The sequence below is a fragment of the Herpailurus yagouaroundi genome, unplaced genomic scaffold (genome assembly GCF_014898765.1).
Source record: "Herpailurus yagouaroundi ecotype Mexico unplaced genomic scaffold, PumYag 187, whole genome shotgun sequence".
NCBI classification, from domain to species: domain Eukaryota; kingdom Metazoa; phylum Chordata; class Mammalia; order Carnivora; family Felidae; genus Herpailurus; species Herpailurus yagouaroundi.
Genome location: NW_024412418.1, coordinates 28,329,770 through 28,353,787, shown reverse-complemented (window position 1 = coordinate 28,353,787; position 24,018 = coordinate 28,329,770). Strand labels below are relative to the sequence as shown.

The 24,018-nt window shown below is 38.1% G+C and overlaps 1 protein-coding gene across 2 annotated transcripts in view; it reads left to right on the top strand.

Annotated features, from left to right (window-relative positions):
* The window catches only part of SLC17A6 (solute carrier family 17 member 6), a 41,155-nt gene extending 35,101 nt beyond the window's left edge, over positions 1-6,054 (top strand). For both annotated transcript variants that reach the window (XM_040495610.1, XM_040495611.1), the window contains exons 9-12: positions 1,863-1,995; positions 2,402-2,512; positions 3,019-3,146; positions 3,874-6,054. In XM_040495610.1, the coding sequence (XP_040351544.1) occupies positions 1,863-1,995; positions 2,402-2,512; positions 3,019-3,146; positions 3,874-4,209 (708 nt within the window). In that variant the 3' untranslated portion in view covers positions 4,210-6,054. The remainder of the gene's footprint in view (positions 1-1,862; positions 1,996-2,401; positions 2,513-3,018; positions 3,147-3,873) is intronic.
* Positions 6,055-24,018: the final 17,964 nt, after the last annotated feature.

The following is a 24,018-nucleotide window of genomic DNA, read 5'->3' as shown; positions in this document are numbered from 1 at the left end:
TGTTGAAAGTGCTGCTATAAACATTGGGGTACCAAGTGCCCGTATGCATCAGCACTCTTGCATCCCTTGGGTAAATTCCTAGCAGTGCTATTGCTGGGTTATAGGGTAGATCTATTTTTAATTTTTTGAGGAACCTCCGTACTGTTTTCCAGAGTGTCTGCACCAGTTTGCATTCCCAACAGTGCAAGAGGGTTCCCGTTTCTCCACATCCTCTCCAGCATCTATAGGCTCCTGATTTGTTCATTTTAGCCACTCTGACTGGCATGAGGTGATATCTCAGTGTGGTTTTTATTTGTGTTTCCCTGATGAGGAGTGACGTGGAGCATCTTTTCATGTGCCTGTTGGCCATCCTAAATGCCAGGTTTTGAACTGAACTAAAAGTATTCACACATGTTAACTGGTTTTATTTGATTTTTCTTTCTCAGATGGTTAATAGTACTAACCATAAATTGTTAAAAGCCCAGTTTTTTGACTCAGGTGAAAATGGCTCAATATTTGGTTCTGGAAATCACTTAGCCCTTTTAAATTACACTCTCTTCATCAATACGAGAGAATATAATAAACTTTCATCTGGATAAAAGAGATAGAATTAAATAACTCATATATTTAAGCTATTTAGGAGTCATTCACTATCTCAATTAATTATTGTAACAGCCTGACTCTGTGGTTGTGGTACTATACTTATGCCATTGTAAAATACAGCAATCTTTGTCTCAAACTTTCAATGATCTAACATGGAAGACGTTTTTATACACAAATAATAGGCTTTTTCCCAGTACTTATAATTTGCCAAGAACTGTACTTCAAATTATACTTAGGGAAAACACTTCCTTATATGTTTATATTCAAAATTTACTAAGTCCATGTATACAATTAAAATGCATTTTCTTCATACTTCCTGCCTTCATGATGCCTAGAGAAGAGTACCTTGCACATAATTACTGGCCAAAAAATGTGTGTTGAATTGATGCTTCTAGGTTAGATACGAGCTATTTCGTATGAAATTAATACAGAAACTATATACCACTGCAGGACAATGTGACCAAAAGATTGACATTTGACATAGAAAATACCTAAAATTAAAGAACTTATTTTCATTTTCTGGGCTAAATTTAGCTTAGAAACTAACTATGAAACTCATAAGAGATACACATTTAAATTGCACTTAAGGTTTTTAGCCTTATTAAGAATTAAAAAAAAAATTTTTTAATGTAGCCTTTTCCAGCCTTATCCAATATGTTTCTTGTGCCTCTGAGTCTGTCTCTGTCTCTATCTCTCTCTCACTCACTAATGATGAAGTTTTCCAAATACATTTAAGAATATAATGGGGTGCCTGTGTGGCTCAGTCGGTTAAGCATCCGACTTCAGCTCAGGTCACGATCTCACAGTCCGTGAGTTCGAGCCCCCCGTCGGGCTCTGGGCTGATGGCTCAGAGCCTGGAGCCTGCTTCCAATTCTGTGTCTCTGTCTCTCTCTGCCCCTCCCCCGTTCATGCTCTGTCTCTGTCTCAAAAATAAATAAAACGTTAAAAAAATTAAAAAAAAGAATATAATATGGGCACATAAATGTGAATCAGTCTGTGATAAGATTCAAGATAATTTATTCATAAACTCAAATTTTACTGATTCATCACACAGAAAAAAAGCATTCTCTTCCAAAAGACAAAAAGTAAATTTACTTAGCTTTTCTCATTTATTCTGTGGAAGTTATTGCTTATTCTAGGACTAAGTGGTCATTTGGAGACAGTATTTTATTTCCTTTCTTTTTCCATAAAGAGTATGATGGATTCAGAAAACCAAGACGATTAAGTTGCCCATATTACTTATGGTCACATATATGTCTCTTCTTTTTTTTCCCCTTCAGGTTGGCATGCTATCTGCTGTGCCACACTTGGTAATGACAATTATTGTACCCATTGGAGGGCAGATTGCAGATTTTCTAAGAAGCAAGCAAATTCTTTCAACAACTACAGTAAGAAAGATCATGAATTGTGGTGGTAAGTACATAAGTGATGTTAAGGACATGATTTTGGCTCACAAACTGCTGCTGATCTACAGGAGTGAGTAAATTTTTCTGTGCGTATCAAATATGCAGCACAATTTGTGTCTTCGTTGTTCATTTATAGTCATTTCTCTATCTTCAAATTTTCATAATTTCTAGTTTTAAGTAACCACATAACCAACTTTCCCTGCCCACCACTGAAACTGAAGATTGTCTTCAATGTTTTTATTAAATTGAAAGGCTTCAGTAATCCCTGTGCATATACTGTTCTTATTATTTTTAAAATAGACTTCCTGAAATGGTTTGCTATGTCAGATAGGCATGAACGTTTTTAGCAGTTTTAGCTCATTGGAAAAATTTACACAAATTTGTGAAGTGTTTCTATGTGTTTGTTTCTGAAGGTTTTGGCATGGAAGCAACACTGCTTCTGGTTGTTGGCTATTCTCATACTAGAGGTGTAGCTATCTCATTCTTGGTACTTGCAGTGGGATTCAGTGGATTTGCTATTTCTGGTAAGATATGTTTTTAAATTTATAAATGTAACACCCTGATTTTTGCTGTTAATACACACACACACACACACACACTTTCCTTTCCTCTTTAATATTCTGACTGTTGAAAAGTTACTCATAATATTTCCACTAGAAAATAAAAAGAATAAACATTTAGAAATAATTATTTGGATTTGTTACTACCAATTTCTCTCCTGCTTACCCTCCTCTTCCTCCTTCTTCCTCTCCTTCTTCTTGTCCTTCTTCTTCTTCTTCTTCTTCTCCTTCTTCTCCTTCAGAGAAAATCTCTCTAGTGTGAGCATCACATTTTAAGTATTGTGTAAGAAATCATACCTCATACTCCCATTATATCCCTGAGCTAGATTATCAAAAAATACTTATTGAGCACAGGCTGTATCCCTAGTATCTTCTAAAGAGGGCGATGAGTGTGGTAGAGAATATTCTACAGTCACCCACTTCTAAGAGGTTTAGGATTCTCTGAGTTTAAGCTTGTGTGTATGTTTCAGGTTTCAATGTTAACCACTTGGATATTGCTCCGAGATATGCAAGTATCTTAATGGGCATTTCAAATGGTGTTGGCACATTGTCAGGAATGGTTTGCCCTATCATTGTTGGTGCAATGACAAAGAATAAGGTAAGATGGAAGTGTTAGTTTTAGAAGATTCTCTCTCATGGTAAAAAAAAGTTCCTGTGTTCTGTTTGACATTCTCTTTGTGGTCCTGTCACCAGACCTCTGAGTAAGGGAGATAAATGAGGCTCAGAAGAAAATCTCTCTTGAGGAACTCTGAGGAAGGTGTCTTTCCCAACCAATAGACAATATGGTTTCCAACACCTTTTAATATTTCTTATATTTCTGGTTTGGCGAAACAACAAAAAAACTTTTTTCTCTTAGCTTATTAGAACATGAAAATAGAAGTCTTCTGAGCTTTATTTGGAAATGTCAATTCTGAATCCACAGGTATCAATGGAAGAATATTATTATCAGGTATTTGTCCTTATATGTAGAGCTTCAAAATTATGGTTCACCAAAAAGAAATAAACAAAAGAATTAGGAGGAAAAAAATATAAGTACATGAATGGAAATTAAAAGAGAGATTATGGGTATTTTAAAAATTAGCAGACCACAGATATATTTGGAGTTTTATTTCAGATCCTGAGATTTACAAAAAATGTTAATTAATGAAAAGCCATAGGATTATGGAAAATTTCTATCACAGTATTTGCTTTATATACTCAGAAGAGGGGTTTCCCCTAAAGATAGCATTGTATGAAAAGCTTGATGGTGGTGCATTCAAAGAAGATGTTACGCTTTTTTAAACACAGGGAGTTTGTTCTCACAATGCCAATTTTTGTCACTACAGTCACGTGAAGAGTGGCAGTATGTTTTCCTGATTGCTGCCCTGGTCCACTATGGCGGAGTTATATTTTACGCAATATTTGCCTCAGGAGAGAAGCAACCCTGGGCAGACCCTGAAGAAACAAGTGAAGAAAAATGTGGATTTATCCATGAAGATGAGCTTGATGAAGAGACAGGGGACATTACTCAAAATTATATAAATTATGGTACCACCAAGTCTTATGGTGCCACAACACAGGCCAATGGAGGTTGGCCAAATGGTTGGGAAAAGAAAGAGGAATTCGTACAAGAAGAAGTACAAGACTCATACACCTATAAGGACCGAGATGATTATTCATAACAAAGCTAATTGCTGGATTTATTTTTAGTGTTTGTGATTACATTAATTGTGATTGCACAAAAATTAAAAAAAAAAAAGTGATGTAAACACATAAACATATCAACCAGGCAACTCTTGCTATAAAAACGAATCAAAAAAACAAACAAAGAAAAAAACTCATGAAGTTTCCATCAAGAGCAATCTGTAGAAGTTGTGAAATGCCATCATTCCCATTCAGGTCATCCATTTTTGCGTTTGTGATTTAATGGTTGACTGGTCAAAATTGTAGAAGCAAGTAGTTACTCTTTGGATTCATGTGAGCTAAAACTCATCACCATTTAATAAAGCACAACTAAAACAGTTGGCACATCCCATCCTACAAAGGTTAGGAAGCCAAAGCTACTTGATCATGCAAAATGCACTTATATATTTGTTACACTGTATTGCAAGGTATCATGCAGAAGTCCTGTTAAGAAAACTAAAGGTGTCATGTTGGCTGCATCAGGTGTTGGCAACATTTATTGAATATAAATTATAGAGTTGATATATCTCTCAATTAGAGAAGAATATTGTGGGCTAGCAACTAGCAAGGTGTACTAAATAATTATTGTTATTACATAATGTGGAATATTTTGTTGGTTCTGAAAAGAAATATCTTGCAGTGTTTTATATGAAATGCTTGTGCGCATATACTTATATCTGTGAAAGAGAACTTGTAAAGTGGGGGGTATGCTTCATGTTCTTCCATTCATTTACCTAACAGTATAAAACACTTCACACTTCAACAAAATCTGACGTTTCATGTAGCATATCACATAACTTTTTTGCAAAAAAATATAAAAAGTAAATAGACTTTAATGTATTTTTTATTACAACTTTGTACTGGTTGTAACTTGCATTAGAAAAAAAAAAGATACACATGCCATAAAGAATCTAATAAGAAATTTACTACGGAGATATATCCCTTAAAATGCAATATTAACAACAAAAGAAATAGAAAATTGTTTAGATATTCTTCTTCCTTAATAATGAAATACTATATTAACCTTGTGCCACAGAGCTATATATAATATGAAAAGATAAACTTAATAGAGATACTGTAAGTAGACAATTTTATTATTTAAAGTCCCATTTAAAAGATCTTTGTCTTAAATATATAGGACAATAAATTATATTAAAAATTATATCTATATATATATCTGTATATCTTATACATATCCATACACAAAAACATAATAAACAATCTTCACAAAAAACCAAAAATAGCATACACCTCATGTTGGGTTAGGGGACTGCAATTTCTACTTTCATAGAGTCATAGAATTTTAGATGGGGGCAGAGGCATTTTGCTTGTCATTTCTTAATATAACTCAACAGGAATTGCAACATTTGTGTTCCAAGCAATAAGTGCAATGCATACAATTTCCTGTCTGTATATTATCTTCATTTTGCTTGTGGTAGCTGTCTGGGTGGTTGGATTTTTTTTCTTTCAAAAAGTTGACATCAGACCTCTTTATAATGTTCTAAATGATAATAACACATTTCCCAATTCAATGCAAAATATGATTGGTGTATTTAATTGTCTATTCTGGATATTTGATCTGTTCATTGGTTCATTGGTTCATTGTACTGTGCTAGTGACTGGAAACCCCTGCTACTGCAAATAGAAAACATAACATTTGTTTTAAAGATGCAAACCATCCCTGAACCTTGAGAAAATAAAAACATCCTTTGCTTTGTGTCTCAAAGTGATGTAATGTGATCATGGCTTTTGTTGTGTTGAATGAAAAGATGTGGACTATCATTTTGTTGCTGCAAAAAAAAAAAAAAAAGTTAATAAAATGCTCTATTTATCCTTTTGTAAAATACAATACATTAATTTGGGTTTATTTTATTTAGTTTGTAACATTAATGCAAATTTAACTTTTGTGTGCTACAATGAAGCCAAATCTAGGCTCAAGAATAATAATCTTTTTAGCTACTTGAGATTTAATGGAAAAACATGGCATTCTTTAGATTGTATGGGAGGTGGTTCCCTAGACAGAGTTTTACATCAAGGAATAGTTCTCTGAGTCAAACTCTATCCTTCAGTGATGGACTTCTCATAACATGTGTGCTGAGCTTAAAAATTTTTAGGAAAAAATTCAAAAGTTGTCACGTCAAGGATACTATACAATTTGGATTGCATTTGTTGGTTGTGCTGGACACTGTCCTAACCATTCTACATAAAGTTATCTCACAAAACTCCACAATGACCCACAGTAGTTACTCTTTTTATTCCCAGATTACAAAGGAAGAAACTGAAGCTAGTAAAGTTTAAATAAGTTTCCCAAGGTAAAACAGAGTAACAGCATCATAGGGTATAATGCGTCAGCCAAACCAGCAAGGGGTAAGAGAGATTTATCAAGGTAGCGGCCAGTGGAATGTCTGTGTTACTGGAAAAGTGATCATTTTGCTCTGATTCCCAATGTTACAGATGTGTGGAAGGGGAAGACCATAATTATATAGCACTGGGATCTTAGAGTCATAGAACTTTACTACTCAACAGGACTTCTGGGATGATTTAGTTAACACTCTTTGTTTAACTAATGATGACACTGAGGGTCAATACATGAAACTGACTGGATCAAGGGACACAGAGCATGTTGTGGGTGTGGAAAGAAGTAGCACAGTAAGCTGTGCTTTGTTTTTATTTTTATCTTCTTTTTTAGCCAGGACTTAATTTAATAAATTAATTGGAGAATATTTATCAGTTCAACCACTACCCCATATCCACGACTTACATGAGCTCAGTGTGTGTGTGTGGGGGGGGGGGCGGGGGGGAAGTGAAGGAATGTATTGTCTCTTCCTGAAATCCTCTGCACAAAGAAACAACAGCCAGACACCCAGACACCCAGACTAATTTTTATGGAGCCTGACATGCCATCTTTGCATATCTTTGGCAGGAATGAAAGTGTCTTGGACCTAACAGTCTATAATTTCCCCAATTCTGTAATACAAAAGTTTACAGTTCTGTAAGAGAAGCGTTCTATTGTCTCCAGATATTATCACGGGCCACCCTCATGTGCTTTTACCTCTTATCTTCCCTTTCTCTTCATTTTCCCCTTTTCCTCCTCATCCCAATGGTTATCCCCATGTGGAGTGTTGTATGTTTCAGGTATGTTGTAATTTGCAAAATGCTTTCTTATGTGTTACCCCATTTCATCCACACATCTATCTGCCTTGTAAAATTGAAAGGCCACATATCAGTGTTAGTATTTGTATTTTCCAAGTAGGGGAACCAGGTGTAAGACAGCATAATTAACTTCCTAAAGATTCCCTAGGCAGTATTAGAACGAGATACAGACTATTTGGCCACAGCAAAAGAGTGATTTATTTTTATCTTTAAATCACTTTATTACTCTTCTGATTATAAATGTAGTATAAGGGAGGGGAGCTTCATTAGGTAAAGGACAGTATTGAAAACAATGAAAGTGAAGATAACTGATAATCTCACTATCCAGAGATAAGCACTGTTAACATTTCTGGAATCTTTATAAGAAAAATGGACAAAAAGGTTTTGCAATTTTCAAATTTGAAGTCATACTTGATCTATCGTTGCAAACCAATTTTTCCACTGAACAATATTGCATGCATAGTCTCCTATTTGAACAACAGAGTTCTAGAGTCTAATATTCTGTTACATAACATGAGCCATATTTAGTCTACGTAACCAGTATCTTATTTATGAAAATTTTAATTTTACATCTTTTTTTCCCTTTATCTTTCTGCTTGTGTGGATGATTTGGGGAAATGCAAAGTCACATATACACACTTATAACCTCTATAACCGTGATGGATATTTAAATTACTATCTGTAGCTTATTATTCCCGTGTTTGTTTACAGACAGTGCTCCTGACAATTGGCTTTTCTGTGGCTCATTTACTAATTTACGTATTCATTTAACAAAGGTTTATTAGCACCTACACTGTGCAAGTCACTGTCCGTAGCGTGGTGAGAAATCAGCCCCTGCTCTCATGGATCCTTAAGTCCAATCTCCTCACTGAAGTGTCTGCAGCACGCCTGGATGCCCAGACAGGCCACACAGAGGTGAGAGGAAAGGCTTTTGCACACCAGGACTTTGCTGAGAAAATATTTTTCTTAATCCCCCAAGTTCCCAAAGGTGGGCTGCCTTCAAGGTGCTCCCCATGACAATTTTTTTAAACATTTTAAAAAATGTTTATTTTTGAGAGAGACAGAGAGAGAGAGAGAGAGAGAGAGAGAGAATGAGAGCAGGGGAGGGGCAGCGCAAGGGGGAGACACAGAATCTGCAGCAGGCTCCAGGCTCTAAACTGTCTGCACAGAGTCTGACACGGGGTTCGAACCCGTGAACCCTGAGATCATGACCTGAACCAAAGTTGGACGCTTAACCAACAGAGCCACCAACCCTGGCACCATGTCAATTTTTTTTTTTTTAAGTTACAGGTGAGGAAGCTATTCTCAGCCTTAGAGATCTCCACGCTGCATGGGGTCCAGGCTGTGCAGGAAGATCCACATCAACCATCTCCAGGGTCTGAGACTCCACAGGAGAAGAGACGGATGGGCTGAACTTCTTATGTTCATTTTCCTGTTCTCCTTCACATTTCTTTCTGTTTGTTTTCCTCCCCTGGGTTTCTAATGATCTGTACATTTTCTCTTTCCATTTGTTCCCCCTGCATCCACATACTGCCTTGTCAGTCCTAATGACAAATAACGACGATTGAGATTTCATTCTTACTGTGGTGATATAATGAGCAGGGTTGTTTTTTTATCCTTTGCTCTCCATCCTCATGCAAGACCTCAAACCTGAATTTTCATTCAGCTGCTGTCAGAAACACTTTATTTGTGAAGGTGGCTCTGTGCAATACAGTCCCTTAAAATGCTCAAGCTTCTCCAAGCTTCTCCCATGAATATAGCCAGGCAGCTAAAAGCTGCATAATCTGGACTTATTACCCTGTCCCTTGTCCAAAGTCAGCCACTTTTGTTGAATGAAACCCTCAGATTTCACCAAGAGCAAACAAAATGAAGAAACCTCTCCAGTTTTGTTCAATCACATTGGAGGACACGTTTTATTACTTTGCTCAATATGCATTAGATGAAGATCCTTGCATTTCCAAGAGTTTGAGGAATGCTTTTCCTATGCATTAGTGCATGTGGGCAATTAGAAAGGAAAAGACATGGAGCTCCACCATGTCTCCTTTTCTTTGTCTCTTTCTCCAGAAGCTTAGAGACCTGCTGTTTGACTCAGTGCTGTTTTTATCTTCATTCCTCATTTTCATTTAGTTTCTGTTTTTCGTTGTTTGTTTAGGTGTTATTACCTTTGATTACATTTTAAAGGAGGATGTGAGCAAGGGATCTGATGATGATGATGATGGTATTAATACTAGGAATCATTTATATGGGGCTTATAAAATTCCAGACACTATCTTGGGGTTTCATATATGCATACATAACTCATTTAATCTTCCAAATAACCCTTTGTGGTAGATATTGGTGTCAACTCTGTTTTGTAAATGAGAGGATGTAGGCACAGAGAAGTGACGTAACTTATCCAAGGTCATACAACTAATGGAGTAAAGTTAACAACATGAGAGCAAGCCATCTGGCTTTAGATCCTGTACTCATGATCGCTACAGTTGATTGCTTCTAAATAGCTGTATGATTTGGGGAAGTGACTTAATTTCTCTGAGGCTCAGTTGTTGTTGTTTTTTCACCAATAATATGACACTCCAATCCCTAACTTGTAACTGGGACTGTGATGACATAAAATACCATATAAAGCGTGTAGCACAGCATCTTGCACTCTAGTTTTTAACAAGGGTCATTTTGTTTGCAACTTTCCCCATTGTGCTAAGGAAATGCAAGGTGTTAATTCTTCAAGTATGACCTCAGTTTGGAAACTATCTTCAGATATTTTTATCTTTACCAAAACGAAATGGCTCAGGGTGATTACCTAAATTATTTTTCTATTTCTAGCTTATAGATTTTATGTGACAGAAAACAAGTGCAGATAATAGGCACTGTAGGATGCTATTTATGTAAATTATAATATACAGTTATCAGATGATATACTGTGTAGTAAGAGGATAAAGACATGGACAGGAAGGAAGCACATAAAAGTATTCATCGTGGTTACACCTGGAAAGGAAGGAGGAGAATAGATTTGGGAAAAACATAAGAGAAATTTCAAATTGTCATTTTTTAACTTGCAAAGATGATCTGAAGCAAATATAATAAAATTCCAATATTTGTTTATTCTGGGAATTTATATATGACTTTTTATTATATTTTTCAGACAATTTTCTGCATTGTAAAATACAAAATAAGCAAACCAGGAAAGATATTTTCCCAAGAGAACACAAGTCTTATTTCTCTCCAAGTTTTTGTTTGTTTGTTTGTTTGTTTGTTTTTAAATCTCTGGGCTTCCAGTGAAGATATTGTCATGATATTCCAGAGCATTTGACAGCTTTCAAAATAGCATTTAATGCAACAGCTTTCGGGGAATGATTTTATTTTATAAAGTCAAGATAAAGGTAGAATTATACACATTTGTGAATAGGTTTCTGAATCCAAATGAAGTTCTTGGGCACAAAGCCAACAAAAGTGTGCATGAGAATAAATGTCACAGATGAAAGCCTTCTTTCTAGCAGATCTCCTCAGAGTCTATTGGACTGCTTCTCAAAGATTAAAAAAGGGCTTTGGGGGGTGTACCTATCTCCTTGAATGCAGAGTAGAAATTAGTATATCACCATTAATCTAAAGGAATATTAATTATCAATTCCAGTTGCAATGGGATAGTATAAAAATGAGAATTATCTGGATTGAACTCCTAAATCTGCCAAAATAAAGGAATTGGTTAGCCTTGATGGTTTCCAAAGATCCTCCTGGCTCTGAAGCTCTGAAGTTTTCTGACTTTATTCTCACTGACATATAGCTGAGTTTTTCAAGTCAACTTAAAGAAGTGTAATTGTTCTCAGAACCCCATTACATGTAAGACTAAAGTTTATCTTTCTGTCTATATTCTTATCTGACATTTTTAAAATCCTGATGGTTACTGGAGGTTCACTTCATCCTGGTGGGCTTCTTTCTGTGATGCTACTCTCTTCCTGACTCTTACAAAACTTAGGATTTAATTTAAGCTAGTCATTAACAGAAGGTAATGTTAGCCTACATCTTAGGATTCACAACAGAGTTTTTGAGCTAATTAAGAACCACTCTTTCACTCAGGAAGTTAGGCAGTGTGTCAAGCAATAAATATTTATTGAGAATGTATTATGTGGCAGGTACTAGAAATATGGTGGGGAAAAGAGCTAAAAGGATCCTGCCTTCATGGAACTCTTAATACATGGAGGTGACAGATAATAAAGAAATGAACAGAAAAATCAATTATGGTTGTGACAGATACTATGAAAGAGATGGATAGGTGCTTTGAGAAGTTCAAATGGAGGACTTGACCTAGTCTATGGGTGGAAGAAAATTTTCTCAAACTACCTAAATGTCGATGAGTATACACACAGAACAAGTTAGATGTATTTAATATATAGAAATGTGGGGCACCTGGATGGCTCAGTCAGTTAAATGCCCAGCTCTTCTTGACTTCAGCTCAGGTCCTGATCTCACAGTTCATGGTTTGAGCCCCACATTGGGCTCTCTGCTGGCAGCGTGGAATTTGCTTGGGATCCTCTCTTTTCCTATCTCTCTGCCCATCCCCTGCTTGTGTGTGTGCTCTCTCTCTTTCTCTCTCTCTCTCAAAATAATGAACTAAACGTTTAAAAGGAAGAAATATTAATCAGCTAAGCTTAAATCTATCATACTAAAACATTTTTTCAAGAGTTACAGTATTCGCTCATTCATTACTTCAACGTCTATTAAGCTATGTGCAGACCTATTACTAAACTATAGAGACAGAAAAATGAGTTAGGCATATTGTCTGCTCTTGAGAAGCTCATGGTTTAGAAGAGAAGACAAATAGAAATAGAAATAACTGTAGAAAGAATGTTATCAGAGCAAAAAAAAAAAAAGAAAAAAGAAAGAACTTCGTGTATGTAGAACCTCTTGCATTTGGGTAGCAAATTCTGCATATCAGTCAATATTTACGATCATTCCTGACATAGGTACACCACTGTATAATTTCACTTTTACATATGATTTATCACAATTTGTAATTAGGCATTTATTTGTTTGTTTATAACTATAACATTAACATATTTTTCCCACTGAACTGTGAATGCTATGAGGCATATCTTTTGCTCTCCATACTATATCCAAGGCCTAACATACACATTATGAACTCAACAAATAATCAATGGGAGAATGCATGGTCATAGTTGAAATGCAAGCAGAATATTATCCTCCTCATTAAATCAATTCTTCTTTTCAGAAGGGAAGTCTGAGACAGAGAGAAGATATTGAACTAGACTTTGAAAGCAGAATAGATGTTTGCCCACATCTATAGCATAGCAGCAGAGGACCCATCACTGGCAGATCATGGAGGTGTTACTACTGTGTTGTGTTTGAAAGAGCCAGAAGGTGGTGAGAATATAATATCAAGTGTGCTTAGGAAGAGATATGAGACTAGATAGGATGAGTAGGCTGGTTGTGCAGTGTCTTTGGTGCTAGACTATATTGTTCAGATGCTATTTTATATTTGAAATAATTTTTAGTGCAGCCTGAGATGAGCATTTCTGTCTTACAGGATGTTGCATAGGAGAGGGGAGGGGCTGGTACAAGAGTGCCAAGGCAGACATGGTGTGGGGGAAGATGATGTGCTCTGGGGATCGTAGTGTCTTTCCAGATGTTAAGATAAAAGCTTGTTTCCTTCATTGCATATACACCCACTCACAACCCAAGAACAGGATGTGGATAATCAAAATATATCAACAAATACATGATTCATGCTTTCCGCACCTTGCATAATGAGTCCAAGGCAGAGTGATCCACTTGTCCCTGGCTTTCACAACTCTAGACAGAAAGAACCAAGCACATTATTTATGAAATAATACTTCTCTCTTTTTCTTTCTTCCCTTTAAAAATCCTGTCTGGATCTCAAGGTTATACACAAGGACAAGACAAAGTGTCTCCAATTTTGCTTTGTCTTCTCTCTCATATCTAGGAGCATATTTGTTTCAGAAGTAACCCCAAGTTGGTCTCTTTTTTCAAGGAAATGAATGCACTCAACTCAAGGAGCAACAGGCTAATCCAAATGGTAGATTCCAGTTAATCTTTGACCATACTCCATCATTTTTGGTGCCTTTTTATCATTGTATTTTTTTTCTTGATAGAGCATGGTTCTTTTATGATATGTCTGGAAACATAAATAAAAACTGGAAGTGTAACCAGAGGGTTTTTAAGGTCAAAATCCTAGTTCTTCATCAGTAATGGTGGACATTATAGTTGCCTGCTTTAAGAATTTATTTTTGAAAACATAGAAAGGAATGGGTGATCCAAAATATCACTCTTACTAGGAGTTGCCAAAAGCAATCCTGGAGTTGGCTTCACACCATATTTCCAACCACTTAGGAGAAAACAATTTCGTTTCTCTGAGCTCAGTATCCTTATCTTCAAAATGGGCATAAAAATGCAGAGCTCACTAAATTGTGGTAATTTTTTAAAATGTTTATTTATTTATTTTTGAGAGAGAAAGAGAGAGAGAGAGAGAGAGCATAAGTATGTCAGGGACAGAGAGAGAGGGAGACAGAGAATCACAAGAAGACTCCGTGCTAACAGCACAGAGCCCAATGTGGGGCTCAAACCCATGAACTGTGAGATCATGCCCTGAGTTGAAACCAAAGGTCTGACAGTCAACCAACTGAGCCAATCAGGCACCCCAAATTGTGGCAGAAATTTAATCGGATGATTTGATTTGTAGAGTTTGTAAATCTTAATAAAGTGCTAAGCAAATGAAAGGATTTCAAGTTTCTCCATTTCAGGGAAGGTGGCAGCTATGCAAAAGGCTCACAGTAAAAGGGAAGTATTTAACTGCATGTAAACATATTAGCAACTCTGAATATTTTATGATATATTATAGGTTTTCAAAATGCCTTTAGTCGGGGCACCTGTGTGGCTCAGTCGGTTAAGTATCTGACTTTAGCTCAGGTCATGATCTCGTGGTTTGTGAGTTCAAGCCCCGCATCAGGCCTTGTGCTGACAGCTCAGAGCCTGGAGCCTGCTTCAGATTCTGCGTCTCCCCTTCTCTCTGCCCCTCCCCTGCTCATGCTCTGTCTCTGTTTCTCAATAATAAATAAACATTTAAAAAAAATTTTTTTTAAATGCCTTTAGTCATTCTCCCTAAATTTGATTCTCACTCCAGTGCTATGAGAAGGGTCATTTTTTTCATGTTTTTCAAATAACAAAAAATTAAGACTCAGAGGTAGTCTTTGATTTGTTGAATGTTGGGCTAGAACCCAGGACTAGTACTAAGTCAGATATATCATGGCACCCGTTTCTGGGTGGGATAGGCCCAAGTAAAGTGAATCCTGGGAAGAGCTGCTCTCTAGGCAGAGTAGGTTCAATAGGGACATTCTTGGATGGGGGTGGGCAGGAGCAGCCACGTGACCCCATGAAGATCCTGTGTGGGATGAGGAGAAAGGGGCATAGAAAAGGAAAGGAAGGCTGGTATGCCATGTTTTGTTTTGCTCACTGACAAGTTACTTTTATTTTCAGGTAACCTTTATTATTATTGTTTTATTATTTGTGCTTCCCCAGCAAACTTACTGAAGGAACGACCCCTGTTTTATTCTCTTCATGTTTTCCCATAGTCCCCAAGCTATGCCTCTCACCTAATACAGAACAGAGTGGAGAGAAACCCAAAACATCTCCGTGTTGGTTTCCTAGGGTGTCATGATAAAGTATCACAAGGTGGATGGCTTAGAACAACAAAAATTTATTGTATCACAGTTCTAGAGATCAGAAATGTGAAATCAAGGTGTCAGTGAGGCCATGCTCTTGCTAAAGTTGCTAGGAAATGATCTGTTCCAGGCCTCTCTCCTAGGTTTGGTTAGTTTCTTGGTTTATGGCAGAATAACTTTAATCTTCACATGACATTCTTCTCCCTGTGAGTCTGTTTGTCTCTTCACATGGCATTCTTTTTATTAAGCTACCAGTTGTACTGGATTAAGGACTCTTCCTAGTTTAGTATGACATTATCTTCACTCAACTAGTTATACCTATAAAGACCTGATCTCAAATAAAGTCCTCAGAGTTAGGATTAACCTGTGGGGGACATAATTATGGGAGGGAACATAATTCAAGCTATAACAACATCCCTCTGGGCTTAAGAGAACCTAAAAGTCTCTTAGTTTATCAGAGCTTGTTCAATTAGGGACCACAAAACAGCTCTTCTTAATAATCTCTCCATTTCTTCCCTTTAGTATGGATAATAAAAGTCTTACAAAATATTCCAATACTTGGCTTATTGTGGGCATTGGTTGCCCTCATTCTCTCCAAGATGTACAGGAATGTGATTTTCTAACATGACCAGAAGTGGGAGAGTAAACATGCATCCTGGACAATGAGGAAGACATCACAGAGACAGTGCACGGCCATTCTGTTGACAAGGAGTCAGTCTGATAAGACACGTTGTCGATCCCCTCAAGAATCAGATGGCAGAAGTCTTAGATCAAAGGGCAAGAAATAAAATGAGCACTGGAGACAAGGGCATAAAACAAGTGTACTTGGCTGTGTGACTGGTATCCCAAATCATTCGTGAGTCTGATTTTTTTCCACTTGGCAGTTCATCTCAGGCAATACTTAACATTACTCAGAAAATTTAGTGGATCTATTCAATTCAATGTCAACGTCAGTCACTGCAGAAGGTAGAGCTGTTATTTGGAGTAAATATTCAAGATTCAACTGTATATATCTCACTGCGAGATCTGCAGAGTATGTGCAAATGAAAAGTTGCCTGAAAATCAAATAAAACCAGAATCCCTTTAGGTTGCTCTGGGTTCTAATGAGATCACACAGCAGTTAAACCTGAAGTGTCACTCCTGGCTTTGATGTCGAACTATCCTTTTTGGCAAGCGTCCCTTGGGCTGCCCTTATCCATCTGAGTCACTTACTGGACTTCTGCTGAATTTGGTGCCATAGAACTGATCCATCCGTGAGTTGCTGAAATGTTACCCCTGGAGTTTCCTGGGGCTCTTCCTGCTACCACAATGCTACCCTGAGTATTACTCTCTCAAGCCATAACTTCTACCTGTGGCCTGCTCTTTGCCAATGAATTACAAAGAGGAAGATTTGAACGGGACATCTTCCTTTCAGTTGTCAGAGTACGTTGTTGGCACAGAATTCTAGCTGCATTTCAGTCTCAGTGGTTCCTTCCACCCAGACCCATTGCCCCTTTACCACTCCAGTCTTTCCTTTAGTTACAACAGCTCAAGACAAGCTGAAGATTCTACAAAGTTTGATCCAAAAAAAGATCCAGAATAATAGAAGATGTTCAACTCGTCACTATTTAGGATCATAATTCAAAGGCCTACAGGGTTCAAGCATAATACACAAAGGAAGGAAGGCTAGTGTGGATGGGGGATATGGTAACACAGAAAATTCACACCCCAGCAGAAAGGGGCAGCAGCCCCTCAGTTCCAGTTGGTTATGGCCACGTGGAAATGGTGGAATTTTTCCAAGAGGTAGAAAATGGAGATATTTATGTGGCATCACAGAATTTTGTTGTTTTTTTTACTTTAAATGTTTTATTTATTTTTGAGAGAGAGTGCAAGCAAGGAAGGGGCAAAGAGAGAAGGGGACAGTGGATCCAAAGCAGGCTCCACACTGACAGCAATGAGCCCCATATGGGGCTCAAACTCACGAACCCTGAGAACATGATCTGAGCCGAAGTCAGACATTCAACCAAGAGAGCCACCCAGGTGCCCTGGAATTTTGTTTTTAAATACTGGCAGATATAATGTCAAATTAACAAACAATGTGAACTAAACAGAATGTCTCCAGGCCAATTTGGCCCTTAGGCTTCACTTGGAAGTCTCCAGGCTGGCAGGTTTTTGCTTTTTTTTAATGTTTATTTTTATTTTTGAGAGAGAGAGAGAGCCAGAGCGAGAGGGAGAGAGAGAGAGAGAAAGAGAAACAGAGAGAGAGAGGGAGAGAGCACATGAGCGCAAGCATGGGGGGGGGGGAGTGCAGGGCAAACGGGGGAAAGAGGATCTGAAGTGGGCTGTGTGCTGACAGCATAGAGCTCAGTGCAGAGCTCAAACTCATGAATTGTGAGATCATGACCTGAGCTAAAGTCAGTCACTCAATGACTGAGCCACAGTTTTAGAGGCTGTGTGACTTGGGAATTCCTCAAGCTTCTCTTATAGGATTCCTCACACTCATTACAGACCTGACTTCCTGGCAAGATCTAGGAATAACTCCCTGACATGCTCTTAGCCTGTGTCCTAGTCGCATATATCACCTTTCCCCCTTTACCTGTGGTTATGCTCCTAAGCGTCTACCCCCCTCAGAGACCCACCTTAAGAAATGTAAGTGCAGACAGAAATAAGCATTTTCCTCCTCAACCATTAAAGCCTGCATTCCATTCATTCCGCCAATACTGACTGTGTGACCAGGCACAGGCAGGTACTGTTCCAAGCATATGCATGTTTGTCATGCAGTTTATGATATGTCTAGAAGACAGATTTTTAAAAGTAAACAAATAAGTAATTTCAGAATGGAATGTGTTAGGGAAAAATAAAAGAGACTAATGGGATAGCAAATGTGGAAGGGTATAGTTCTACCTTACAGCTGGTTGTCAAGAAAGTCTCTCTGAGGCGGAACCTTACATAGAATTTCTTAGAAGCAGAGCTGAGATGAGGATTCGTTAGTAATTTATTGAATGTGTATTCTTTTTTTTTTTATTTTTTTTTTCAATGTTTATTTATTTTTGGGACAGAGAGAGACAGAGCATGAACGGGGGAGGGGCAGAGAGAGAGGGAGACACAGAATCGGAAACAGGCTCCAGGCTCTGAGCCATCAGCCCAGAGCCCGACTCGGGGCTCGAACTCCCGGACCGCGAGATCGTGACCTGGCTGAAGTTGGACGCTTAACAGACTGTGCCACCCAGGCGCCCCTTGAATGTGTATTCTTACGAGGAGGGGAGCTAGGGGAAAAAGAGGCCAGAGAAAGAAAGCAAATCAGGGATGTGGTTTCAGATGCGGGGCCCTTAAGCCTAGTCCCACCAAGGACTTTAGAACATGAGTTACACCACACAATTGGTACCACCTTGAAGCAAGAGGGCTGGCCTTTTGTATCTCCCCTGTCAGTCAGTCATGTCTCCATTACTCCCCTCGTGAGTGGAGCATACCTCTTAAGCTACAGGGCTGAAGGTAATTCTTTGGAAAAGGTGGCAGCTGTGAACTGTTAATAACCAATGCACCCAACAGCTAGGGATGGGTGCACCGGCATAACAATGGGGCTATGGGTAAGCACTAACCATATTCACTATCGGGGGCGATATTTGAGTTTGGCTCTGGAAGTAAGAAGCAGCAAGGTATGCAAATATCTGGAGGAAGTGTACTTCAGGTTGAAGGAAGAGCTCATGGGAACAAGCTTGGCCAATGTTTCTGGGTTTAATGGGAAATGTGGAGCATGGATGATATGTAGCTGGAGGAGTAGATGGGGAACCGAAACCTGTATGAATTTTTCATAAGTGCTGTGGTAAACTCATTATAAGTTTTTAAGTGAGCAGTGACATGATATGCCTTAAATTTCAGAATAAGGTCTGAGGTCCCTTTGTGGAGGATAAATTATAGGGAAAGCATGAATAGAAGCAAGAGACCAGTTAGGTTACTGTAGTATCCAGTTAATAGACAGTGGGGCTTGGACTAGGATAGTAGCCATGAATATGATGAGAAGCTGTCAAAGTTGCAAAATATTCTGAAGACAAAGCTGATAAATTTTCTGATGGATTGGATTACGAGGTTAGGGGATCAGGGATGAGATATTTTGCATTGGGGTAGGTCATAGTGCTATTAACTACTTTGAGTTAACAGAATAGGCAGAAGATAGAAAAAGTTTAAAGTGGAGAAATGAATAATTCTATTTTGGATATGCTAAATATGAATACTTATTTGACATTCAAGTGCAGGTGTTGTATAAAATAGTTGGGAAAATGAAACTAAAGTTTAAGGTGCGGTCAGGGTTAGAGACATAAATTTGAGAGTCCTTAACCAATAGATAATATTTAAAATTATGAGAGAAAGAGACATCAGCCAGGGAGAGGGTATAGAGAAGAGAATAAGGTCCAGGGTCAAGTTCTGGAGCATCCAATATTTACAGCTTGGATAGGGGGAGGGAGCCAGGAATGAACACTAAGATAGATTTGTGTGAAACAACAGGAGGCTATCTCACCAAAATTGTATTTGAGTAACCTTGTATCTGATTAACCGTCATCAATTTCACCCTTTTTTCATGGTGCTGTAGTTGCAGAATTTGGGTGGGAGTGTCTCCCCACCTGTAGAAAGTGCCCCAGTTAGTAATGATCTGTCAGGATAATCTCACTCCCCTTGACTCAGTAATTGGGTTAGTTGCTGTGGCTTAAGTCAAGTAGCACATGACATTATTTTGACTATAAGATTCCATTCTAGTCTGTTCCAATCAATATGAAACATGGGTTTTTATTTTTCCATAGTTAAAGCAAAGCTATCCATTCTTCCTGGGTATAAATGGGAAGCTATTAACCCTAGATGTGGCCAGAAGCTGTCGTATCAACATAAAGAGCACAGCTATGGATGAAGCTGACTCTTGGAGAAGGGCGGAGCTGAAAGAACTATATATAAATGGAGCCAGAACCTGGACTAAACTCTACCTGAAACCACCCTGTGCTACCTCTGAATTTTTCACATTTGTATAAACCAATCAATCCCTCTTCGTTTTTAAGCCAGATTTTGTAACGTTGAGTAATGCAATATAAGGCCTTCTAGTTGATGCAGAATTCAGAAGAGAAGAGTATTTCAGGAAGTAAGGAGTGACCACTGTGTTAAATGCTGTTGAATTATTTAAAGAAAAACAGAAATTGACGCTTAGATTTTACAACATGGAAATTGTTGGTGATGTTGACAAATGTTGTTCTCTTGTGACACCATAGTCCAAAGGAAGAACGTATGATGCCATGAGATATTTTGAAAACACATCCTTCTAAATCCATACTTGAAAATTAGATCGTCTCTAAGGAAACATCACATTCAGAGATGTAACTATGCCTGTCATTAACAAACATTCATGTTAGCACATCAGGCAGTTTAGCACCTTAATCCCACAACTTCTGAGACACCTCTATATCTGATTGTAATTTCTATAAAGCCCACTTAGGGCACCTGGGTGGCTCAGTTGGTTGAGCTGATTTGGGCTCAGGTGATGATCTCATGATTGGTGAGATCAAGCCCTGTGTCAGGCCCGCACTCACAGTGTGGAACCCACTTGGGATCTCTCTCTCTCCACTTTCTCTGCCCCGCCCCTGCTCATGTGCACTTTCTCTCTCAAAATAAATAAATAAACATTAAACAAAATTTCCTCAAAGCACTTGCATAAGTACATGACCCATTGGTATATTTTTCCAAGAACCAAGAAACGTTCTACCACAAAAGTATAAATTCCCATTTCTTGTATCATCAGAAAGTAATATGACAATTTCTCTATCAAGGTTTAAACAATCTAAGGGGTAATATTAGCAAGATTTTAAGTAAGCTATCACCTGTTCCCCTTCATCTGGTAATCCATGTAAGAAGAAAACCCTTTTTAAGCCCATGACCCAAGAATGTATCTAAGAAGTAAGTTGATGGCAATGGAGAATCCATTTTGCCTTTCCACATATTTCTCTGGGGAATCACTGCTTTTCACCTGGGCAATTGGTAACTGATCTTCTTGCCAAGTCCACACTAAACCTCTGCTCAGGTTGAGCTGGAACATTCTATTAAAGATTTTTTTGTAACCTGAGACAGAAAACCTAATCTGTCTACAAAAATATAAGTGGCTATGTTGGTACTTTAGGAATATATCTGTGTTTTAACTGGTGAAGCTTACCTGGCTGTACTTACAAGGATACTATAGCAGATACTCAATCATCTTGGAATTAACTACTGAACAAGTTTGGAACTATCTTCTCTACAACAGACTTGTTCCAGTACTCTTCCTCTTTTGATTTACTCTTTCAGTTTACTGAGTTACTCAATTAGGATGCTTTTATTTATAAAAATTTGTTCATTTTTGGGGCTCCTGGGTGGCTCAGTCGGTTGAGCATCCGACTTCAGCTCAGGTCACGATCTCGCAGTCCGTGGGTTCGAGCCCCGCTTCGGGCTCTGGGCTGATGGCTCGGAGCCTGGAGCCTGCTTTAGATTCTCTGTCTCCCTCTCTCTCTCTGCCCCTCCCCTGTTCATCTCTCTCTGTCTCTGTCTCAAAAATAAATAAACGTTAAAAAAAAATTTGTTCATTTTTGATATGTTCTGCTGTTTCCTAGATTCTGCTTTGTTTTCTTTTTCTGGAGCAGTGTCTCCTTGAATTGATGAAACTGAATTACTCCCTGCTTGTTTCTATATTTATTAGTAGGCAGGACTCTGTCAAAAGAGACAGAAGCCTAATCCAAATTGTTTTGAATTTCTTCTGCTTTGCTTTCTCCTAAGTTTCAGCCACTCTCACACAGACTTTCCTTTGCTTGAAATAACTGTTTGGAGAGGCAAATAAGATGTTTTAATTAAGCAGACACAGGTTTAATCCCTGACTCCTGGCTGGAGTCAGTTTCGTTTAAAGTATATGATTTGAGAGCAGTAGAGGGGATGATTCCCTGAAGAAAATAGGGAACTATTAACAGCCCCCCAAAAAGTGAGTAGTTGATAGGTTCCAAATATCCCTTTTGCTTCCTGTTCTTCCAAATGCATATCAGCTTTTGGAGCTAATCGGTTCCTGCGACCTCAGATTTATAGTGGAAAATTTCTCACTAACATCATTGTGAGATGTTAAAAGAAGAGAGAACAGGACCAAGAAATGGATAGAAAGAGAAAATGGAATTTTAATGAGATACTTCCACAAACAGAAGTGAAAACTGGAGTATATAGTTAGCAATTTGAGAACCAGGGATATGACTATTTACAGTAGGCAGGAGCTATCTATGCAATCATTTAGTTAATTTTCCAAGAATATTTATTCACATGAGAAAATACTATGTTGTATAGATAAAGTGGATGCTCATCAAGAGTGACCTTTCCTTCCTCAGCTCACAGCTAAATTGCACTTCCCAGTCTCTTTATTTAAATGTTCTTAAATGTCTGATTTTCCGTTAATAGAATGTAAGCAGAAGCCTAAGACCTGAAATCTTCCATGAGCTCCTCCATGCCTCCATGCTAACTCTTATCTCTTTGCCAGATCCAGAGAATGCAGTACAGGACTTTGAAGACCCAAAGATGGCATAGCCACTAGAGGGAAAAGCTTGGGTCTCTGCATGATTAAATGGAGTAAATGTTCCAGATGAACCATATTCAGCTAATATTTAAGTGAGAGATACACCTTTGTTATGTTAAGCACTGCAACTGGAGTTGTTATAGCAATTGGCATACTCTAATACATATAACGTAGAGTTCAGTTAGTTTTTTTTTTTAAAGTTCATTTATTTTTGAGAGAGAGAGACACACATACAGAGCATGAGTGGAGGAGGGGGCAACGAGAGAGGGAGACTGAATCTGAAGCAGGCTCCAGGCTCTGAGGTGTCAACAGAGCCTGATGTGGGGCTCGAACTCACGAACCCACAAGATCATGACCCGAGCCAAAGCTGGACGCTTAACCGACTGAGCCACTCAGGTGCCCCTAAATGTGAAAATTTAAATGTGAAATTTAAATTCAGTTAGTTTTTAAATGTGAGACTTATTTTTAAAAATAACAGAAATAAAATAGGGCAATATCAACCAAATACTAAATGTCAGTGGAATGGTAAACTCTGGGTGCTGGGCTTATTGACAATTTTAAATTATCTTTTCCAAGCATCAACACAATTTTCTAAAATACAAACAAACTAATGTTATTACTGTAAACAAAGTTTTAAGACAAGCTAAATGGGAAGGATGTTGGGAAAGTGTTAAAGTTTTTTGTTCTTCCTTATTGGTTTGACTTTGTGTGCTATACAGGTTATGGAGCAAGAACAGGGTGATAGAGTTTAAAGGTCAGGGGTGGTCCAGACAAATATTTCTGGAGAATCTCCATCTGCGCACTCAGGAAACTTTGATACCTACAAGGTGCTCTTCTGTAGGGATATGAAAACAAAGAAATATGACTTCCTGTGTACATAGCAGATTACAGTGGGTGCATTGGAATGAAGAAAATCTTGTTTAAATTTGGCTGATGGCAATTCCAAAACCCATACTTCAGACAATTACAAACCAAGGCCTCTAGTCAATAGTAGACATCCTGGTGTACGGAGCGACCAAGAAGTGAAAAACGGGGTCGAACATGAGTAGAGTACAGTAGTTAGAATGTGGGCTTGCTTACTGTAATCAGAAGACTCTAAACCATAGTGGCTTCAATGGTTTAAACAAGTTCAAAGTTATTTATTTCTCTCTCATCCCTGAGAAAGAAGTCTAAGACTGGTGGGGTGACTTGACAGTACAGAAGGGCAAGGTCTGTTCATTTTATTGCTCTTAAACCTGAGAATGCTGCCTTTACGACATGTTCGTGGATGGCCCTCTTCTACTTTTATATGCCAGTGTATAGGAAGAGGCATGATACAGATGTTAAACACATTGCTCTGATCAAATTCCATTGGCCCAAACCTAATCACATGGCCACGCATGTCTGCAAGGAGGGCTGGAAAATGTAGTCTTTATCTGGGTAACCAT